Raw genomic sequence first — 20365 nt, forward strand, 5'->3', positions numbered from 1 at the left:
CAAATAAAGTTGAAAGTGTATCTAAGTTACGAGCAATGACAACAAGGAAACAACTGAGGAAAACATTACTTCCAATTATTGATTAAATGCAACAAAAATTACACAACCTGATTGGCATCTGCATGGGACATTTTACCCTTGCTTTCACTACTGTACACAATCATTGGTCGAAGTCATACAATCTAAACAAAAATCCGTATGTCATGTGACATTTTAGCATTCGTTTTGATGTGCTTGCTTCGATTTTGTTTGCTTTGGGTGATTTCTTGGAAATAGTAGATCATTGAGTTGTCTCTCAGCACTGTATTCTGACGTAGCCTGCAAGTAATGATATATTGAGCGCAAATATTAGGAAGATTAGAAGCATTAAGTTGCAACTTTGTGCACAAAAGCTAAGATGGTGGTCTTGTTTATCAAGGTAAAACAAATTCGCAGCCCAAAATCTAAACACAATATTTGTATAACTGTAATCTATAAAAATGAAACACTATCACCCCTCCCCTCCCAAATACAAACTTAGAATTCTTTGAGATATCCACTTTCTTTTGAACCAGCCTTATAATAAAATGCATAAACGATATCGCAACTAACATAATGGCATTTGAATTTGTAGCAATGAAAAACAACTGGCGTACCCTTTTCTTGAATCCAAATCTCAGTGTTTGAACTTGAGTTCCTGAACAAACCCTTATGTCAAACCCAAGAGAGTCCACGCAGATAAGTTCTGCCTCCTGCAATGAATTGCAATAAAAAATAATTACAGACGGTAACTTGGAAAATGTACTAATGATTGCACATACGTGTTTTAAAAAAATGGAAAAGATGATAAGGAAGATACTGAACTTCCCAAATGGTATTTAATCATTTCTATTTTAAAGTCAGAAAGATGTCCTTTGACAAGTCACGGTTTCTCATTTATAAAGATTGGGCTACCAACATTCTTATTCTGCCATCTATAGTAGTGAAACGCAGTAGAATCAGATATTGCATTAACTTGTATTTTTGGTTGTAATTGAATGAGAACTTTCTTAATAACTCTAAACCAAATATGCTAAAATTGCTCACAACCATTTAACTGCAGCAACTAGCAAGGAGGTTAAGAGAAAAACACCCATAAAAATGCATCAAAGAAAACATTCCAAGAGTTTATGTATCACCTCCACTTTAATACCCTTGCTTCTACAACATAGAGACTTGAGGGCTAGCAAGGTCTTTTCTCCACCAGCTTTCAAATGAGATATAATTTTGGAAGATGACCTTGCAATAGCATCGGGTTGAGCTTTCGCGTAGTCTTCTAATTCAAGGACAATCTATGCAAAATCAGAACAAAATTTTAGTTTCCAGTAAAGAAAAGGTCTCAATAACATATGATTTAACAATTTATAATGCAATGTTTTATATCATCCTCACATAACCCTCGGATAGGTCATTTACCTAATTTCTTACAATAAGCCAGCAAAAAGGATAGTTGATTTCCAGCTAATTAACACAATTTCAAGTTATATGCATGCCTATTCGTCTATCATTCCAACCAGTTGAATTTAGAGTTAGAGAAACTATCTGAAGTTATTGCAGGAGAAAATTATCACAATTGTTGAAATTTCAGGTCAATATTTATATTTATAAATCATTAAAGAAAGGCTGTTCTGGTTTTTTCTGTATCTTTCCTGTTGGAATTTCCGCCTTAATTGGGTCCCCCCCCTAGTCACCTTAATTGCGGCACTTTGGTTTGCCTTCACTGCCGCCCCCAACACCTTGTGTTGGGTTTGTAGGGGTGAATTTAGTCCCACATTGCTAAGAGATATGGTATGCGTTGTGTTTATAAGTAGCGGCAATCCTCACCTTACAAGCTGGTTTTGTAGGGATGAGTTAGGCCCAACCCAAATTTTGAGATTTCCTTTTTAAAATGTATCCATTATTTCTTAGCCAACTGGGTATGATTACCAACTAAAGAGTCACCAAATTGCATCATAAAACACTAATATCAATAAATATGAACAAGGAGCGGAATCAACTCTACGAGTTCGTGGTACTTGTTTCTAAACAATCTAACACAAACATAAAAGTCAACCAGCTTACAGGATGCCCATGTGCAGAAAACACTTGAATATTAACCATCTCCAATCTGTAAAAGGAAGTCTCATCAGAAGGGATATTACTATTTCCATCATTTTCCACCTGTTGTGATGCATTATCTTCAGATGACTCTGTATTGAGCTCATGACCATTAATCCCACCAGTACTTTCCTCTTTATTTTCTGTGACTTTATTAATTTCGGCATCACTGGACAGATTGGCAGATAGATGCTTCTGAATTGGAGAATTTTCTTCAATAAATGCAGGTCTTAAAACCCCTTGGAAAACTACACAAGCTGGACGCTGCTCCATCCAATCAATTGGATCATCTGAAGCAATCTAGAAAATAATAGTAATAAAATATGAAGTTAATTAATATCAATAAAACTAAAATTGTGATATAAAAGGTGTTACAATGTTTTATCCAGAAGACACGAATTAGGTAACATTAATATCTACCTCGGTCAATTTTTTAGCAAAATCCATTGGATGAGAAAATCGCATCGTCTCCAATTTTGCCCAGTCTGCAAGTGTTTCATCGTCGTCTTCTTGCTCATCCTCATCTGAAAGAACTGCCAGCCATTCCTCCTGCAAACAAGAATATGAATAATAGTGGATAATATTTTTGGTTCAATTAATGTATGATTACAGTTGAGAAAAGAACATAAGCCTCATAATTACATTAAAAATAATGAAAAATTCAGACCGAGTCATAATCCTCATTCTCGTCTTCATTTTCGTCTTCGTCTTCGTCTTCTTCATCGCTGCCCTCTAAATCATCGGTATCTTGATCATCAATTTCCTCAATCCCAAAGTCAATTTCTGATGGACCTGATAAGTCCATCTCAGAGATCATTTCCATGGTATCCACACCAATTATGACTTGCTACAACAAGGAAAACAAGACAATTCATAACCCTATTATTAAGATATGCAAACTTTGTAAAGTGAAACAAAAATTGAGAATTGAAATTCAAACAAAAAGGATTTGAAAAATAAAATGAAAGATGTAAAAGGGATCCAATGAATCAATTGTAGAAAACAAGTCTTGGATTAGGCTTAATACTTCAAATAGTGCAATGAAAGAGAACAATCCAAAATGTTAGGATAGTAAATTTAGTTTCTTGATATCAACAATGAACATCAAGAAAATGAAGGTAATTATGTAATTTCTAGCTTATAAAATGGCATCAATAAAATGATTTGGGCTATCAAATCTAGGTAAGTACACAAAACTAAATATGTGAGAATGCTTCAAGTGAACTGATTGTAAGCATTTCATAGGAAATTCTTCAGCATTATCTACAAGGTTTTGGAGACACGGCCATACCACAAAATTATTTTCTTCTGTTAGGGACTGCAAAATTTCTTCACCATTCTTTGCTTGAAAATATATATCTGCAGTGCTTGTAGAATTTAATTAGGGGATGAAACTTTCGGAGCGCAAGAAAACCATTACACAGTAAGAGACAATCGTAAAGTGATAACTTACTTCCATGTTCATCAGTCAAATAAGGCAAATCTGGCCAAACAAAATTTTGATGCAACTCATCACTAATGAAAGTTGAGAGCACCATTGTTGCTTTGCTGTTAACCTAAAAATGATAAGCCGCAATTGTCATTAGCTATACATTAGACAAACTGAATAAAAGGAAATGAGAAGCTGCTAGAATATATTCTCTCAATTATAGTCTTTCCCCATGTTGCCAATAGCCAGGTTTGCCGCGAAGCCTGCTAGCCGTGGTCAGCAATAGCGCTTGTTGTGCCCGCTAATTGCGACCCCAAAACGATATTACGGCCGCTATATGGGTTTCGGGGATAAATTCTTCAAATTCTTTCATTTAAGCATTGTCATTTTTTAAAGGGTATAAATTTCAATCTGAACCCTTTTAAAAGTAATGTTGTATTCATTTATGTTCTTGCGAACATACAATCATCCTGTTCTTCTTCCTACTTTTAGTTCAGTTTCGTTATGTTTTTCTCATCTTAAGTTTTATTGCTCTATACTCTAGGTTCTTTAACTATTTAGTATGATGGTCTCTTTAATTTTATGTATTTTGCTATTTTTGAGCGTTTATGTTTACTTTGAACACTGATTTTTTGTCTTTGCAATGGCGGCTACCTCGCTATGCGCTATACCATTTTAGGGGGTCGGGGCTACGCAACGCTATATGAGATTAACAACATAGGTCTTTCTTTTCATTATTACATCACTTGAGGGGTTGTTCTAGATTTAGATCATATGAAGATGAACAAAGAAAAGTTCATATTAAGTAAAATTATGACAATATGTTAATAAACTAAAAATATATTAAAATAAAGTTGAAATAACAAAACTTTGGGGTAAAGAACCAGGAAAAAGAAAATAGAAAAGGAGAAGAAATAAAAAATGGAAAAACTACAATACATTAAAGAGTGTTATGAGTTTCAGCCCTAGAACGGGTATTATAAACATATATGCACTCTAGTTTTTCTATTTTATCTATTAGGGTTTGAGACAACTTCAGTGAAACCCTGATTATGTCTGGGTCAACCCTGTCACCATCATCACTCCAAAGACTGACCAATATATGCATATCATGATCAACACTCAAGTTGCAAATAATGTCATAAAGGTGGACATAACTTTAATCATTCTGTCAAAAGAAACAATGGGTTATTGTGACTAACATTTAGCAAATCCCATCGGACCAAATTTATATATTTTTTCATAACTAGACTTTCCATTTTCAACATATTCTCTATTTGGGTTAGAAGAAGGAAGAACCCTAGTTTTTTTTTTTAAATTAAAAAATTAAATTACTGATTTCAACTTACCATGTAAGCAGCATTTAACAGTTAGTTTAACATAGTTTAACGGAAGTTCAAAAAAAGGACCACGGCAGACACGCTTTGAGACTTAAAGGACCAATTTGGGGGAAATGAACTTAAAGGACCTATCCGAAACTTGGGTGTAACATAAAGAACCCAGAGTTATCAATCTCAGATAGCACAGTGGAGCGGCCGACTCCAAAAATGGGATTGCAGGATAGCGGATAGCGGGATAACTGCTATTTGACTATTTTTAGACTAATTATATGAATAATAACTATAAAATGTAAAACTAAATAAGAATTTTACATGTCTTGTAGCAAAGGATAATGTTAGCCATCATTTAAACCAAGCAGTACAGTTTTCAGTTTTTTCTCTGTTTTAAAAAATAGCACTGAAATAAGAAAACCAAAATGTTTGCCAAATTTTATTTTCTCACGAGATTACTTCACCGATTAGCAAAAGTAATACAAATTAGTACCTCAATAACAGTTCTACTTGTTTCTGCTGCAGTAAGTCTATCATCTCCACTATTCTCCAATGTCGAGGCAGCTATTTCCTCAAATGGGTGATAGGATGACTTCTCATTTTTCTTTAGCGGCTCCTGATCTGAGCCAGGATGTTCTGATGATACTCGAATTCTATTCTTCACAAGTTTGTTTCTTCTTGTAAATGGAGTGCCCGAATACTTTTTACTTCTTACCCTGCATAATTATATTCATTTATTACTTATTTCCTCATAACATTTAGTATTTCTAGACATGAAGGTAGACAATTTTCAATATACATTACATGTAATGATTTCTTGTCTTACATCATGTAAGACAAGAAATCACAAAATATGGTATTTCGCATAACATTTGGAAACAAATGAGAGAAGATAATTTTTTAATCCTTACAAAACTTGTAGAACAAGAGAAACTCGTAGGTAGTCACATTTTACCATATGAACTCAAACAACCCATTAACACACTTGACACGTGTAAAAGCATTCACGCAGAATGAAAAAAGTTGTGTGAACTGTTGATTTGAGTGTGTATGGTAAATGGTAGGTAACCAAGATTTTTCACCAATCCAAAAGGAAGCACTATGCTTTAGTATAAACTATAAAGTATAAACTCGTAAACACATGTAAAGGTCTCTCCAATTGCAATTGAGGCTGCATCAATGGAATCCTTTTAATAATCACATTGCAACTAATTTCCACAATCTCTCCCCTAAATCATCAAAAGATACAAAGAATCAGGAGAAGACAGAAAGGAACTTTACTTGTGTATCGTGACAAACCACAAGTTAACTATCTTCTGCAATTTCACTCGTAAATCATCAAAAGATACAAAGAATCATTAGAAGACAGTTGAACTCTCTCGAACTGCACTTACAGCGGACACCAACAAAAATCTTTCCACAAATATGAAAATGTCATGATCAAATCACAATTGATACCTAACTAACTTCCACAATTCCACCCCAAAGTCATCAAAAGATTCAAATAATCACTAGAAGGTGGTTAAGCTTTCTCTAACCTCAACAGCGGCCACATTAAAAGAATCATTACTCATGTATCCACAAACCTCAACTTAACCAACTTCCACAATTTTAAAGAACCACTAAAAGACTATGAAGCAATGACTCCGATACGGACACTCTGACATTAGTAATGTTAAAAATATAGGACCCCGACACCACTACATATATGATGGGATTTAATTTAACATTTATATATCCATCTACTATTTAAAAATTAAATGTTCTAATCAAACTTGATGTATTCAACTTGTCCACATTTCAAGGAATCACTAAAAGACTATGAAGCACGAACTCCGACATGAACACTCTGAGACCGGTAATGTTAAAATATAAGACACCGACACCACTACATATATGATAGTATTTAACATTTATTTATCCATCTACTACTTAAGTAAATATTCTAATCAAACTTAATGTATTCAACTCTCCATTGATTAATATTGCTTCGACAAATCTTTAACCCTCTTAGATATGTTTGAGATTTGTCCAAAAAATATATAAAGTATGTGAAAGCAAAAACAAATATATATATTTAAACACTCCTCTAAATTGTTTGTCTGATACGTGTGTATGAGTGTAATCTGGGTGCTGGACATATTCAAAGAGTGTCGAAACAACAAAATAAAACATCTTTTGCAAAACTTCTACTTATTTTCTAACATGCCTAGCATGAGTGAAATAAAAGATTTTTCGCAAAACTTCTATGAATTTTCCGACATGTGTCGTATGAGTGTCAATCGGGTGTCAGACACAAATTCAAAGTGTGTCGAAACAAAGAAAAGAATATTTTTCGCAACACTTGTATGAATTTTCCAATTTTCCGACACGACACGTCGAATCCTTGAGGTATCCTTGCTTCATATCTAAAATAATCTTCCCTCAAGTATCCACAATTCCAGAACCAAATCACAATCTTTATCAAACTAATTTCCACTATTTCACCCCTAAATCATCAACAAAAAAACAGTTAAATAACCATACCAAGGAGCGTCGAAACCGCAGCTACACGCGAGGCGGCACGATGGTGCATAACCTAATCCTCCATTGACATCCTCCGCATTCCACATTGAACGGTTATTATTATCTACAAACAAAAAAAACGTATGAAATGTGAATGAGCGAATGTACAACTAACTAACCAGTAATAAGTAGCAACAACTAATAACTATTACTTCATCGGAACTGAAATTAGATCAAAACGATGTCGTTTAAGTTTCGCGGAATTCGTATAAAATCGAAATAAGTAGTTAACACGAAAGAAAGAGAGAGATAATACTCAGTGTGGCGGAGGAAAAGCGAGTGGCGGCGGCGGAGAGGTGGAAGCGCGCGACGATAGGAGGATCGATTATGATCATAGTGAAAGAGAGTATTATTGTGTAATGAGAGAGAGATTGATAGTAGTGGAGGTTGAACAAGAAGAAGATGAGGTGCTCTTTACTTTTGGATTTGTCTTCGTCGTGATTGGATACAGCCGCAAACATTTTTAAGTTTTTTATTTATTTATTTTATTTTATTAATATTTCTAAATTTTTAAATTAACTTTATTCTTTATTTTTACATATACATATTTCATTATTATATATTTTGAATTGTTTTATAGGATTTTGTGGGCGAAGGATATTTATTGAGAATCTCTAACTTCATCCCTTCTGTCTCTCATGTATCATGCGCGTTGTCAAAAATGTCTCTTTTTTTTGTGGATGTCCTTTCGGAAGCATTTTTTTGTTTTAAAGTTGTTTTGTTTCGTAGGTGCATCTACGGAAGACTTCTATATATGCATCTACAGAAGCATTTGATGTTATATTCGCGTCAGACTCTTCTTCTCCCTTATTTTTTACTTTCTTCTTCTTCAAACCCTCAAATTCTCTCAACCTCAAAAATCAAAATCAATCAAAGTTGTTTTTTCGCTCGAGTTTGATGGTAAACGTGTGCATCAACAATCAACATATTCCAATAACTTCAAAATGCAATTTAATCGGTAAGTTCTTACTTTTCGAGTTTTCCCGTAATAGAGTTAGAAATCAATTTTTAGGTGTAGAAATGATTGGATAGTTTTAGAAACATAGTTTAGAGACAATATATGTATTTTTGGATGTGTAAAACGGACGATCAAGCTGCCAAAATAGGGTTTTTAAGCCTCTAGAACGGTGACGTACACCATTGTGCGTCCTTGGAGTTTCAAAATGTTTTGTAGGTGCATCTAGGGAACAAATGAAACGTTAGGTAGTTCCGTAGATGCACCTACGGAACAAACCCAATTTTTTAAAACGTTGGCTTGTTCTGTAGATACTTATACGAAAGAGTTTTGTATTTTCGTCTACGGAAGAAAATTTGTTTTTTTTCTTTTTTTAATAAATAAATTGTATATAACTCGATTTTATTTGCAATACAATGCAGACATTATAGCAGACCATCCAGACCGCATTATATTTGGGAGGACTGCACACCATGCCTTTGTGCGACGTGCACGAATGCAGATGTTGTCACAGGTGACGGATGAATTTGTCGTTCCAGCAGATGCACCTGATACAGCTGTTGCAGCAGAAGTACATGTTACATTTGTCTCAGCTGAGGGGCCTTCCACATCTACTACCTCATTCCGGAGGCCTTAGGATGATGGTGAGGGTTCCTCACAAGTGTCATCTGGCTGCATACATCGTAGGGACACTTCTTCTACTCTTGAGTTGCACGAGGAAGATGACGCGCATGAGGAGCTTGTGAGCTACCTAGGGGGTCCTTAAGACGTATCCCTGTTGACAGGGTATGCTGATCATTCAGCCAAACATATATGAAAGGTAAAATTTCTTAGACTTATTACTTATTACTTTTTTGTCCTCAGTTTCTAATTAATTATATTTAACTTTGCTTATTACTAACAGGGTTTTCTTTGGAAAATTTCAAGATAGGGATCCCTAGAAGTTCTACAACCACGGTCGAAAGATTGTCTCTCTCGTGCAGCCTACCGAGTTGTGGTTCCAGAATTTACTCGCAGCTTTTGGGCTGAAAGACTTGTGTCATATTGGGTGTCACACAATGCATAATGGAATGCTGATGGCATTTGCAGAGAGGTGGCACTTTGAGACTTCATCATTCCATCTGTCGCATGGTGAGATTACGATCACACCTGACGACATCGCATGCCTCCTCCATATACCTATCAGGGGAACCCTTCTTAATCACGGCAGGATGACAAAGGAGGAAGTGAGGGAGGCTATGATTGTTGAGCTCGGGGCTAATCCTGAGGACGCGCTTGAGGAGGTGGAGAGGAGCCGTGAGATTTTTCTTCTTAACGCGACAGTACGAGGCCAAGCTCCTTGCGACACAGCAGACTGCTGGTGACTCAGTAGAGGAGGGCATACATAGATAGCGGGTGTTGAGTTGTTACTTCTTATTTTTGTTAGGCACTCAGTTGTTCGTGGATACCAGCTCCTCGTACACAGATGTCGGTTACCTGAGTTACTTATCGGATAATGTATGTATCTATGAGTACAACATGGGAGCAGCTACACTGGCGTACAACTACCGTAAACTGAAAGAGGGATGCCTGAGGAAGGCAAAGGCTGTGGTTGACAGTTGTTTCCGCTTAGTGGTAACAATTTTATATCATTTTACTTTTTCACAAAGTTGTTCATTATATATTTGTAATAATGTTAGAAGAAGGAAGTTGGAGATTAATTAGGTAAATATAATTTTACTAAGTTGTGATTTTTGTATTCTAGAACAAGTTAAAAATATATTAAAAAAAAGATAAAAGTTTAGAATTAATTTTAATAAAAAATAATTAAAATAATGAATAATGATGAGGAAGGAGGGAGGAAACTCAACACCACTTAAATAATACGTTAGATAAGTAACTTTATTCAAAATGTATATATATGTTTATTATAAAATAGTTGAAGATAAAGATGAAAGTATAGAATTAACTTTAGTATGAATAAAGATTATATAAAAATAATAATGATAAAGTTGGTCAAGGAGATTAAAAGATAAAGATAGTTAGTACACGTGTAAAATCGTTTGCAACATACAAGTGAGAGTCTCAAAAGGTAACTTATAAGTGGTTTTGTAATTTTTTAAATTTCTTATTTAGCGAAAAATATTTGGCTTTAACATTCTATATAAAAGTAGGACTTACAAATTCAATCCAATTCAACATTTCAACCGAACACACAAAGAAAGAGACATGCATTATTGTTACGGAATAATAACCCAACCAATTGTAGCACCAAATTTTGTCACATATTCTAGCATTATACCCGAATTCGTAAAACTTCAAACCCGAAATTATAGTTTTGGTTCATTACTCAAAGTGAAAGCTTCGATTAACAACAACAATAATAACTTTACTTCGTCCAAATCTGAATTAACTTTGTATGAAGTTTTGGGTATACCTGAATCTGTATCCATGGTGGAATTGAAACGTGCTTATAAGCAGGAGGCTCGAAAGTGTCACCCAGATGTGTCACCACCGGGTCGGGTCAAAGAGTACACAAAGAGGTTCATTATGGTGCGTGAGGCTTATGAGATGTTGTCTGATCCAGTAACGAGAGCTATTTATGATAGAGATTTGGCTAAAGGGATTCAATTCACGTTTTCTACTAGTCGGCGCTACTATCATAGTGCTCATCGTATTCAGGTACATAATTATGTAATCAAATTTCATATTACGTTCATATTTAATACATGGTAATTAACATTAATTATATGACTTACAATATCAGGTGAGTGAAGAAAAGAAACAATGGAAAAGTATGTGGGAATCTCAGTTGTGGGGGCTGAAAAGAAGAAGTGATTACAAGGAGGGTAGAGGAAATATGACTTGGGGTGCTCGAATGCGTCAACGTAATTAGATAGATTAATTCACTACTCAGTTTTTAATAAAATAATTTCATCACTCCATTATAATTTATTTTGTTATTGTCTTATGAAGTTTTATGATAATTAAAAAAAGGTTAAATGTATGATTTTATACTTCTTCGCAATTAAGGTATATGTGATTAACCCCTCGATAAATAATTTAATGTATTGTATAAAATTAAATTAAATAAAAAATTTAATTATAATTTTGGTCTCTTTATTTTTATTTATTTTTAGTTTTGATCCCTCTATTTTAAAATTTAGGTTTTTGGTTCATAAATTTCACATTTCTTAAAATTTTAGTCTCCAAATAATTTAAAGTCAAATTTTAATGACATGAGAGTGCATTTGATGATGTGTCACCGTCATATTAATAATAATTAATTCCAAGTCATTTTTAAGTATATATCATTTTTTAGAAAATTTGAAAAAAGAATCATTTAAAATAAAAAATGAATTTTTATCGATCCATTTTTTTTATAAAATTTGCAAAATTAATCATTTAAAATTAAAAACAATTTGTTTATTGATCCAAGCGCCAACTTCTTGCCACTTAGCCACCATAACTTACTTATGAAATTGTGGCAGTAGTAATATATAACATTAAAATTTAAAACCCCTTTCATAAACCACTTATCTTTCTTCTTCCATAAGGTACATCATCATTCTTTCTCTCAATATAGAAGGAATTAGCATAAGATAACTGTTTCAGAAAATGGTACATAACTTGGTCATGGATTTAGACAATTATCAGAAACTGATTGGTACAACAATTTTCAACTGGTAGATAAATTTAACCACATTAAAGTATCTCAAGTTATGTAAATCAAATATGTTTGCGCTAGATTTATCTTAAAATAATACCAAATTTATATATGTTTTAGGTTCTTGAAATATGTCATCTGATTTATTATGAGGTCATTTTATTTATATAACATAACATAACACATACTATAATGTTAATTTATATGTCAATCAATGAGAATTTCAGTAGTGTTATTTTTAACTCGCAGCTGCTTAAAATTGTTGGAACATACAATCACACAATTGGTAAACTGTGGAGTATGTGAAAAAGAGGTAGTGAAAGAGAAGAGAATTAGAGAAAGATAATTGAGGGTGATAATGATTAATTGCATTAACTATGATGAGAATGTCTCAAAAGAATTTATACAGGTGTTACAGAATGATTGGGACCTAAAACACATCCTTAAAATACAATAAAAAGCCAAAACTCGGGGTTGTAACTGGTTAACATAAACTGTTAACCGGTTACAACAGACAAAATACAAAAACTCAATGTTAAGTGTAACCGGTTAACGTGTTTCGTTAACCGGTTAACATGACTCCAAAAACGATTTTTCCTTTTAGATAAGTGCTTTTCTACTAGCTGTAACCGGTTACACCCCTGTGTTAACCGGTTGCAGTGTTTAAATTTCTAGGATTTCACTCAACACATCATCTTAATTATTCAAGTGTTCCAAGTCTCCCATGTTCATGCTCATCTTCAACCTTTTGAACACATCATTTGTGACTCCCTTAGTCAACAAATCAACAACTTGGTCCTCACTTCTACAATATCCTAATATTAACTTGCCTTCACTAACAAGTTCTCTCAAGTAGTGGAACCTCGTCTCAATATGCTTGCTCCTCCCATGTGCAATTGGGTCTTTAGCTAATGTGAAGCTAATTCGTAGCTAATCCAAACACATCATTCTTATGACTTAGACTTCATTTTGTTTTTCATGATTTTTTTCAATAAAGTTTATCACATTATAAGGATATCTCTCACCAAAATTTAAGTTTTTTACTAGAGATGAATCAAATATGAATTTTTTTCACGAGCCGATTTTCTTTAAATCGGAAACAAGGAAAACGTTAACATATGATTGATTTTTAGGCTATTATTTCTCATGGAGTTATATCGTAACACGTACAAAATATCTACAAATTATCATGACATTTCGAACAAGTCTCGATTTATTTTGATTTTTTGATCAAAACACATATAAATGTGTTTTTTTTTCAAGTGACTAACTGAGAAATTTAACCCAATTGATTATAAAACGGCTGACATGCTTTTATTTTTTTTCTCATTAGTCCATCAAATTATAAGGTGAATTGAATAAGAATTTTTTAAGCATCGATTTTTCACGAAACGGAAACAACGCAAGATTGGAATATGATTGAGTTTAGAACTAATATGAAAGAAATTAAATAATAACACATAAAAATTATCTACAAAGTTTCATGGCATTTAGAAAAAGTCTAGATTTATTTTGATTTTCTAATTGAAACACATATATATGTTTTGATAAAAAAATTAAAATAAATTGAGACTTATTCGGAATGCAATGAAAGTTTGTAGATACTTTATATATGTTATGATATAACTCTCTGCAAAATAATATCTTAAAACTCAATCATATGATAACGGTTTCCTTGTTTCTGTTTTATAGAAAATTGACTTGTAAAATAATTCATATTCAATTAATCTCAAGTCAAACAAGTTTAAATTTTTGTGAGAGATATCCTTATAATGTGACATGTAACACCTCAAATCTACCCCGCAATTAATAGGAAAATCAGAGTGCAAAATCTATAAAACCAACATTATGAATCGAGGCGTCACATTTATCAACTAAGAATATATCACAAATCATGCTCATGATCATACATACATAACACATATACCGGAGGAAACATACTTCATTAAACATTCAACCAGAAAAAGTTCATAATATCACAGCGGAATTCAAAAAACAACATAAATTCAAATTCATAATATATTTGCCCACAAGGCGACAACTATCCAACATGTCTCACAAGAGAACATCAACAAAATCCAACGAGATGTAACAACATAATCAAAACACAACGACATAAAATAAAAATCATCGCAAATGTCCCCCGAGTGCTACGTATCAGAGCATAGACACACTGACTCGAGCTATAAGGTAAACGACTACTCCACGTCGTTACCTGCACGTTACCAACGAAGGATAATATTCAAACAGAAGGGGTGAGATATCAAACAGTATAAAGGAACGTATGATAATATTCTTGGAAAGAAAAGATCATACATAGTTCATCACTTCTCATCACATGACATCTTACAATAACTTTCATCACAAACAACATTATCATTATCCAATTACGATAGCATATATAATAGCACAACTACATAATCAAGATATCACAACATTCACATCATAATCGCAAACATTCAAAATGTGACTCAATATGCGACTCAACTTATGCAAATGCATGTAGTACCATTTGGAGTAAAACTCCCGTCTCAAACATTGCCACTTGGGTCATCGCCGTTGCCATTTTTAGGCTAATAGTCGTTGCCATCTTTCAGGCTAAAAGACACTTATGCAATGGATGCGACACAACGATGCACATCCACAAACACACACTTACAACACATCATCATATCGGCTTAACATCATTACTTTTATTGTAATTCATCACTTTACATTCACGTCGCTATGTTATATCATCATACAACAATGTTTCACTTCACAATAACAATCACAACATCAAACGATACAATTTAAGAAAAGGTTTCAAAAAGATATCCAAACGTTTTCAAGTCATATCCATTAGAAAGACGTTGGTTAGAGCTTCACGGAGGTTCAAACGACACTTAAAAAGTAGTTACGGATCAAAAAATACAGCAAATAGAAGTTTCGAAAAAGTTTCCAACAGCAAGGTTCGCTTAGCGGATTCAAACGCGCTTCTCTCAAATAAATCCAGAAACTTTTAGTTTTTGCGTCTCCGCTTAGTGAGCTCGCGAATTTTTAAATTTTCACTCAACATCCGCTTAGCGAGTTGAGGCCGCTTAGCGGACGTGCAAAATTATGCAGAAAAATAACAGAATCAAACAGATATGCACAACCATACTTCCACCACCCAAAACCATCATCAATCAGCAATTAAAGGCATATAACAACATTATCTAACATCATTCATCAACATTCATCATTACAAACATGATTTCCATCACAATTTCATGAAAATCTAACATAAACCCTAAGATTTTACAACACATAGTCATGAATAACAACATACAATAAAAACCTCATCCTAAACATCATCATACAACCCCTTATCATGAAAGAATGTCACCCTTACCTTGGGTTTTGGATTGAAGACAACTATATTCCTCACCCTAGCTTTCTCCTCTTCTTTCTCTCTTTTTCCCAAATGAGTTCTAACTTTCTATTCCTTTCAATTCTCTTATTTTGTTAAACCCTTACTAATTCTCAAATTTCTAATGGACTCTAATTAGCACCTCCCAACTACTAATTCTATCATAGGCCCAATAACTAATAATTCACTAAATTATATTATTTACTAACTACTCCCAAATAAATAACACAAAGGCAATTAAACACACAATTAACATATAATGATCAAATAATTCACATAACTCACATTCAAATAAAATATGTAATTAAAAATGGTCGTTACAACTCTCCCCCACTTAGAATATTTTCGTCCTCGAAAATTACATCAATCAAACAATTCAGGATACGATTTTCGCATCTTGCTTTCCAATTCCAACGCCAAACTTTCTTCGGTAGTTGCCGACCAAACTAACTTCACCAAAATAATCTCCTTGCCTCTAAGCATCGTTATCTCGCAATCTTCAATCCTTACTGGCATAGTCTCCACCGTGAGGTTATCCCATACTTGCACATCGTCCATATGAATCGCATGAGAAGTATCAGAAATATACTTCCAAAGCTGCGACATATGAAACACGTCATGCAAATTCGAAAGATTCGGCGGTAATGCCACTCTATACGCCATATTCCCAACCTTCTTCGAAATCTGATACGGTGCAATAAAACAAGGAGTGAACTTCTTAGACTTCAACGCTCGTCCCACAGCAGTCACCGGCGTGACTCTCAAAAACACATGATCACCCGCTTGAAATTCCAAATCCTTCCTCCTGTTGTCATGATAGCTCTTATGCCTACTCTGAGAAGTCTTAATCTTCTCACGAATCAACTTAACTTTCTCGGTAGTCTCTCTATCAATCTCCGGTCCAAGTACTACACTCTCACCCGATTCATGCCAACACAACAGAGTCCTACATCTCCGACCATACAGTGCTTTAAAAGGCGCCATTTGAATACTAGAATGGTAACTATTGTTGTAGGTGAACTCGATGAATAGAAGATAAGTATCCCACTTACGTCCCTGCTCAAGAACACAAGCTCTCAACAAATCCTCTAACGACTGAATAGTCCTCTCCGTATGACCATCTGTTTGAAGATGATATGCTGAACTCAGCCTCAACTTAGAACCCAATTCCCCTTGCAAACTTTTCCAAAAATCTGAAGTGAACCTTGAATCTCTATCCGAAACAATACACAAAGGAACACCATGCAACTTAACAATCACATGGGTATAAATCTCTGCCAACTTAGAAACTAGATATGTGATGTTAATAGGAATAAAATTAGTCGACTTCATAAGCCTATCAACGATCACCTAAATTGAATCATGTCCTCTTATGGTATTCGGTAAACCCGTCACAAAATTCATTGAAATGCTATCCCATTTCCATTCTGGGACTTCTAACGGTTGCATTAATCCTGCAGGCTTCTGATGGTCAACTTTCAATTTCTGACAAGTCAAACATGCATACACAAGCTGAGATATGTCACACTTCATTCCAGTCTACAAAAACAAATTCTTCAAATCTTGGTACATTCCTGGATGAATACTCAAATTACTTCTATGACCTTCTTCAAGAATCGCTCTCTTTGAATCCACATCATCAGGAATACAAATTCGGTTACATAATCTCAACACACCTTGCGCATCCAACTTAAAATCATCATTCTCAACTTGATCGGTTCCAACCATCGAATCTACCAATTTTACATCCAACTTTTGATCTTCCTTGATACTATCCAGAAAATCATTATTAATCTTCAACATACCCAATCTAACACTCCTAGGTGTCACTTCCCATACCAAACTCATCTCTGAATTGCTCAATCAATTCCAACTCCTTAACCATCATAGCCGACATATGCAAAGTCTTTCGACTCAAAGTATCGGCCAGAACATTAGCTTTTCTTGGATGATAATTCAAACCAAAATCATAGTCTTTCAACAACTCTCAGCGTCTTCGCTGTCTCATATTCAACACCTTCTGATAAAACAAATACTTCAAACTCTTATGGTCGCTAAATACTTCAAATCTAGAACCATAAAGATAGTGCCTCCAAATCTTCAATACAAACACAACAGCAGCATGTTCCAAATCATGCGTAGGATAGTTCTTCTCGTGAACCCTCAACTGCCTCGATGCATAAGCAACAATCTTATCATTTTGCATGAGCACACCTCCTAAACCCATCTTAGAAGCATCACAATAAACCACAAAATATTCTTCCAGATTAGGCAATATCAAAATCGGGGCCAACATCAATCTCTTCTTCAACTCGGCAAAACTCTTTTCACATTGAAGATCCCACACAAAAGCCTTACCCTTACAAGTCAACTTCGTCAACGGAAGTGCCAACTTAGAGAATCCTTCAATGAACCTTCTATAATAACCAACTAATACTAAAAAGCTTTGAATCTCAGTAGTCGACCTAGGAGTTTCCCATCTTAACATAACATCTACTTTAGATGGATCCACAATAATACCATCACCCGAAATAACATGACCAAGAAAACTAACTTCTTTCAACCATAACTCATATTTGGACAACTTCGCATACAACTTCTTCTCTTTCAAGACTTGCAATACCAACTTCAAATGCTCAGCATGATCTGATTCTGATTTAGAGTAAATCAAAATATCATCAATGAACACCACCACAAAACGATCTAGGTACTCATGAAAAATATGATTCATGTACTCCATAAATACTCCTGGCGCATTAGTAACACCGAAGGGCATCACGGAATACTCATAATGTCCATAACGTGTCCTGAAAGCCGTCTTCTGCATATACTCGTCTTTCACTTTAATTTGATGGTAACCAGACCTCAAATCAATCTTACTAAACACACGAGCACCAACCAATTGATCCATCAAGTCATCAATTCTTGGAAGTGGATACTTGTTCTTGATTGTCACCTTATTCAATTGCCTGTAATCAATACAAAGTCTCATACTTCCATCTTTCTTCTTGACTAACAACACTGGAGCTCCCCACAGTGACACACTAGGTCTCACAAACTTCTTCTCAGGAAATTACTCCAATTGCTTCTTCAATTTCGACAATTCTAATGCACACATCATGTACGGTGCCATAGACATAGGTCTAGTACCAGGTACAAGATCAATAGAGAACTCAACTTCTCTATCAGGCGGTACATCAGGAATGTCATCAGGGAAAACTTCAAGAAATTCACACACCACCTTTAACTCATCTATAATAGCTTGATTCTCAATAGACATCGATGCAACCAAAGAAAACACTTGAAACTTCTTCCCTCATCAACATGCGCATCTGTCTAACCTACAACAACTCGACACCTTCCTCTTCAGGAGAAGAAAACCTCACCGACTTATCATAACAATTAATATGAACATGGTAATGCTCCAACCAGTTCATACCCAAGATCATATCCAAACCTCTCAATGGCAAGCAAACAAAATCAACAACAAGGTCTCTGTCAAAAATCGACACGGGATACTTTAAACACACAAGAGAAGTAGTTACCGATCCCTTAGCAGGAGTATCGACAACCATCTCGCCATTCATAGCAAACAACACAAGACCCAATCTGTCAACACAATCAGTAGAGATAAAGCAATGAGTAGCACCAATATCAATAATAGTAACTAAAGGAATGCTATTAATGAAACATGTACCTCTGATGAGTGCATCCTCACTAGTGGTCCGACTTCCTGACAAGGCAAACTTCCCACTAGCTTGCTCCTTCTTGGGCTTCTGACACTTGCTTTCAATATGTTCCTCTTCACCGCAGTTGAAACAAACCATCTCCTTATGCTTGCATTCAGACGCTTCATGTCCAATCTTACTACAACGGAAACACCTCTTAGTACCAGCATTACACACAGGGCTCTTGTGATTAGCTTTGCCACACTTGAAGCACACAATACTAGCAGGAGCATCTCCCCTAATAGTTCTATTGCCCCCAGTAGATTTCTGCTTCCCTTTACCAGATGAAACATCATAAGGCTTGCCACGGCCTTGTTGACTCTTGTCCCTGCTTCTCACTAATAACCCGATAATGAGCACAGTTGTCTTCCTCATAAATCCGACAACTATAAACCAAATCAGCAGAGATACAAATCTTCTGGTAACTAATCACCTTCTTGATTTCCGGGTGCAATCCGTTCTCAAACTTAATGCACTTCGAAAATTCACCAGTTGGTCCATCATAATGTTGATAGAACTTAGCCAACTCACCAAACTTAGCAGCATACTCCACAACCGACTTATTCCCTTGCCTCAACTCAAGAAATTCGATTTCCTTCTTTTAACTGACATCCTCCGGAAAGTACTTCGTGACGATCTCCCTACGAAACACAACCCAAGTGATCTCCTAACCAACAATCTCTAATATCTGACGAGTCTTTAGCCACCAGTAATCAGCCTCAACTACTAGCATATGAGTCCCATATCGAAACTTCTGATATGGAGTACAATCCATCACACAGAAGATTCTCTCAATCTCCTTTAGCCATGTCAATGCGCCATCAGGGTCATGAGTTCCCTTGAAATTAGGTGGATTATCCCTATGGAAGGTAGCCGAATTGCGAGAAGCAGAATTCTCACCAATATTCGTCTGATGTTCCAAAGCTTGAGCCATTGCTTCCAAAGCAGCAGCAATCGCAGCATTATTCCTTCCAGCCATCTCAACCCGTAACTACAACACAAAAGCAATTAACACAAATAACAATATGAGTATTGTTAGATAACACTACGACACGACACATGGTCGGATGAACCGACTTGCTCTGATACCACTAATGTAACACTCCAATTCTACCCCGCAATTAATAGGAAAATTAGAGTGCAAAATCTTTAAACCCAATAACATGATTTGAGGCGTCACATTTATCAACTAAGAATATATCACA

The 20365-nt window shown here is 35.0% G+C and overlaps 3 protein-coding genes across 4 annotated transcripts; all 3 read right to left on the bottom strand.

Annotated features, from left to right (window-relative positions):
- Positions 1-54: 54 nt before the first annotated feature.
- LOC131653112 (uncharacterized protein At3g49140) lies at positions 55-7879 on the bottom strand. Of its 2 annotated transcripts, XM_058923161.1 has the most exons (11): positions 7697-7879; positions 7402-7504; positions 5369-5591; positions 3569-3671; positions 3407-3474; positions 2783-2962; positions 2536-2664; positions 2080-2415; positions 1158-1310; positions 636-731; positions 55-318 (listed from the first exon to the last, which is right to left on the bottom strand). In XM_058923161.1, the coding sequence occupies exons 1-11, from the start codon at positions 7773-7775 to the stop codon at positions 214-216; spliced, it is 1575 nt and encodes a 524-aa protein (XP_058779144.1). In that variant the 5' UTR covers positions 7776-7879; the 3' UTR covers positions 55-213. The 2 variants fall into 2 exon arrangements, with proteins under 2 accessions (XP_058779144.1, XP_058779145.1); XM_058923162.1 differs by lacking the exons at positions 55-318; positions 636-731 and adding an exon at positions 752-953.
- A 7916-nt stretch (positions 7880-15795) lies between these two features.
- Positions 15796-17160, bottom strand: LOC131650755 (uncharacterized). Its single transcript, XM_058920461.1, has 2 exons — positions 17028-17160; positions 15796-16340 (listed from the first exon to the last, which is right to left on the bottom strand). The coding sequence occupies exons 1-2, from the start codon at positions 17158-17160 to the stop codon at positions 15796-15798; spliced, it is 678 nt and encodes a 225-aa protein (XP_058776444.1).
- A 1613-nt stretch (positions 17161-18773) lies between these two features.
- On the bottom strand, positions 18774-19535 carry LOC131650756 (uncharacterized). Its single transcript, XM_058920462.1, has one exon. The coding sequence runs from the start codon at positions 19533-19535 to the stop codon at positions 18774-18776; it is 762 nt and encodes a 253-aa protein (XP_058776445.1).
- Between the last annotated feature and the right edge of the window lie 830 nt (positions 19536-20365).

Source organism: Vicia villosa, linkage group LG2 (genome assembly GCF_029867415.1).
Source record: "Vicia villosa cultivar HV-30 ecotype Madison, WI linkage group LG2, Vvil1.0, whole genome shotgun sequence".
Classification (NCBI taxonomy): Eukaryota; Viridiplantae; Streptophyta; class Magnoliopsida; order Fabales; family Fabaceae; genus Vicia; species Vicia villosa.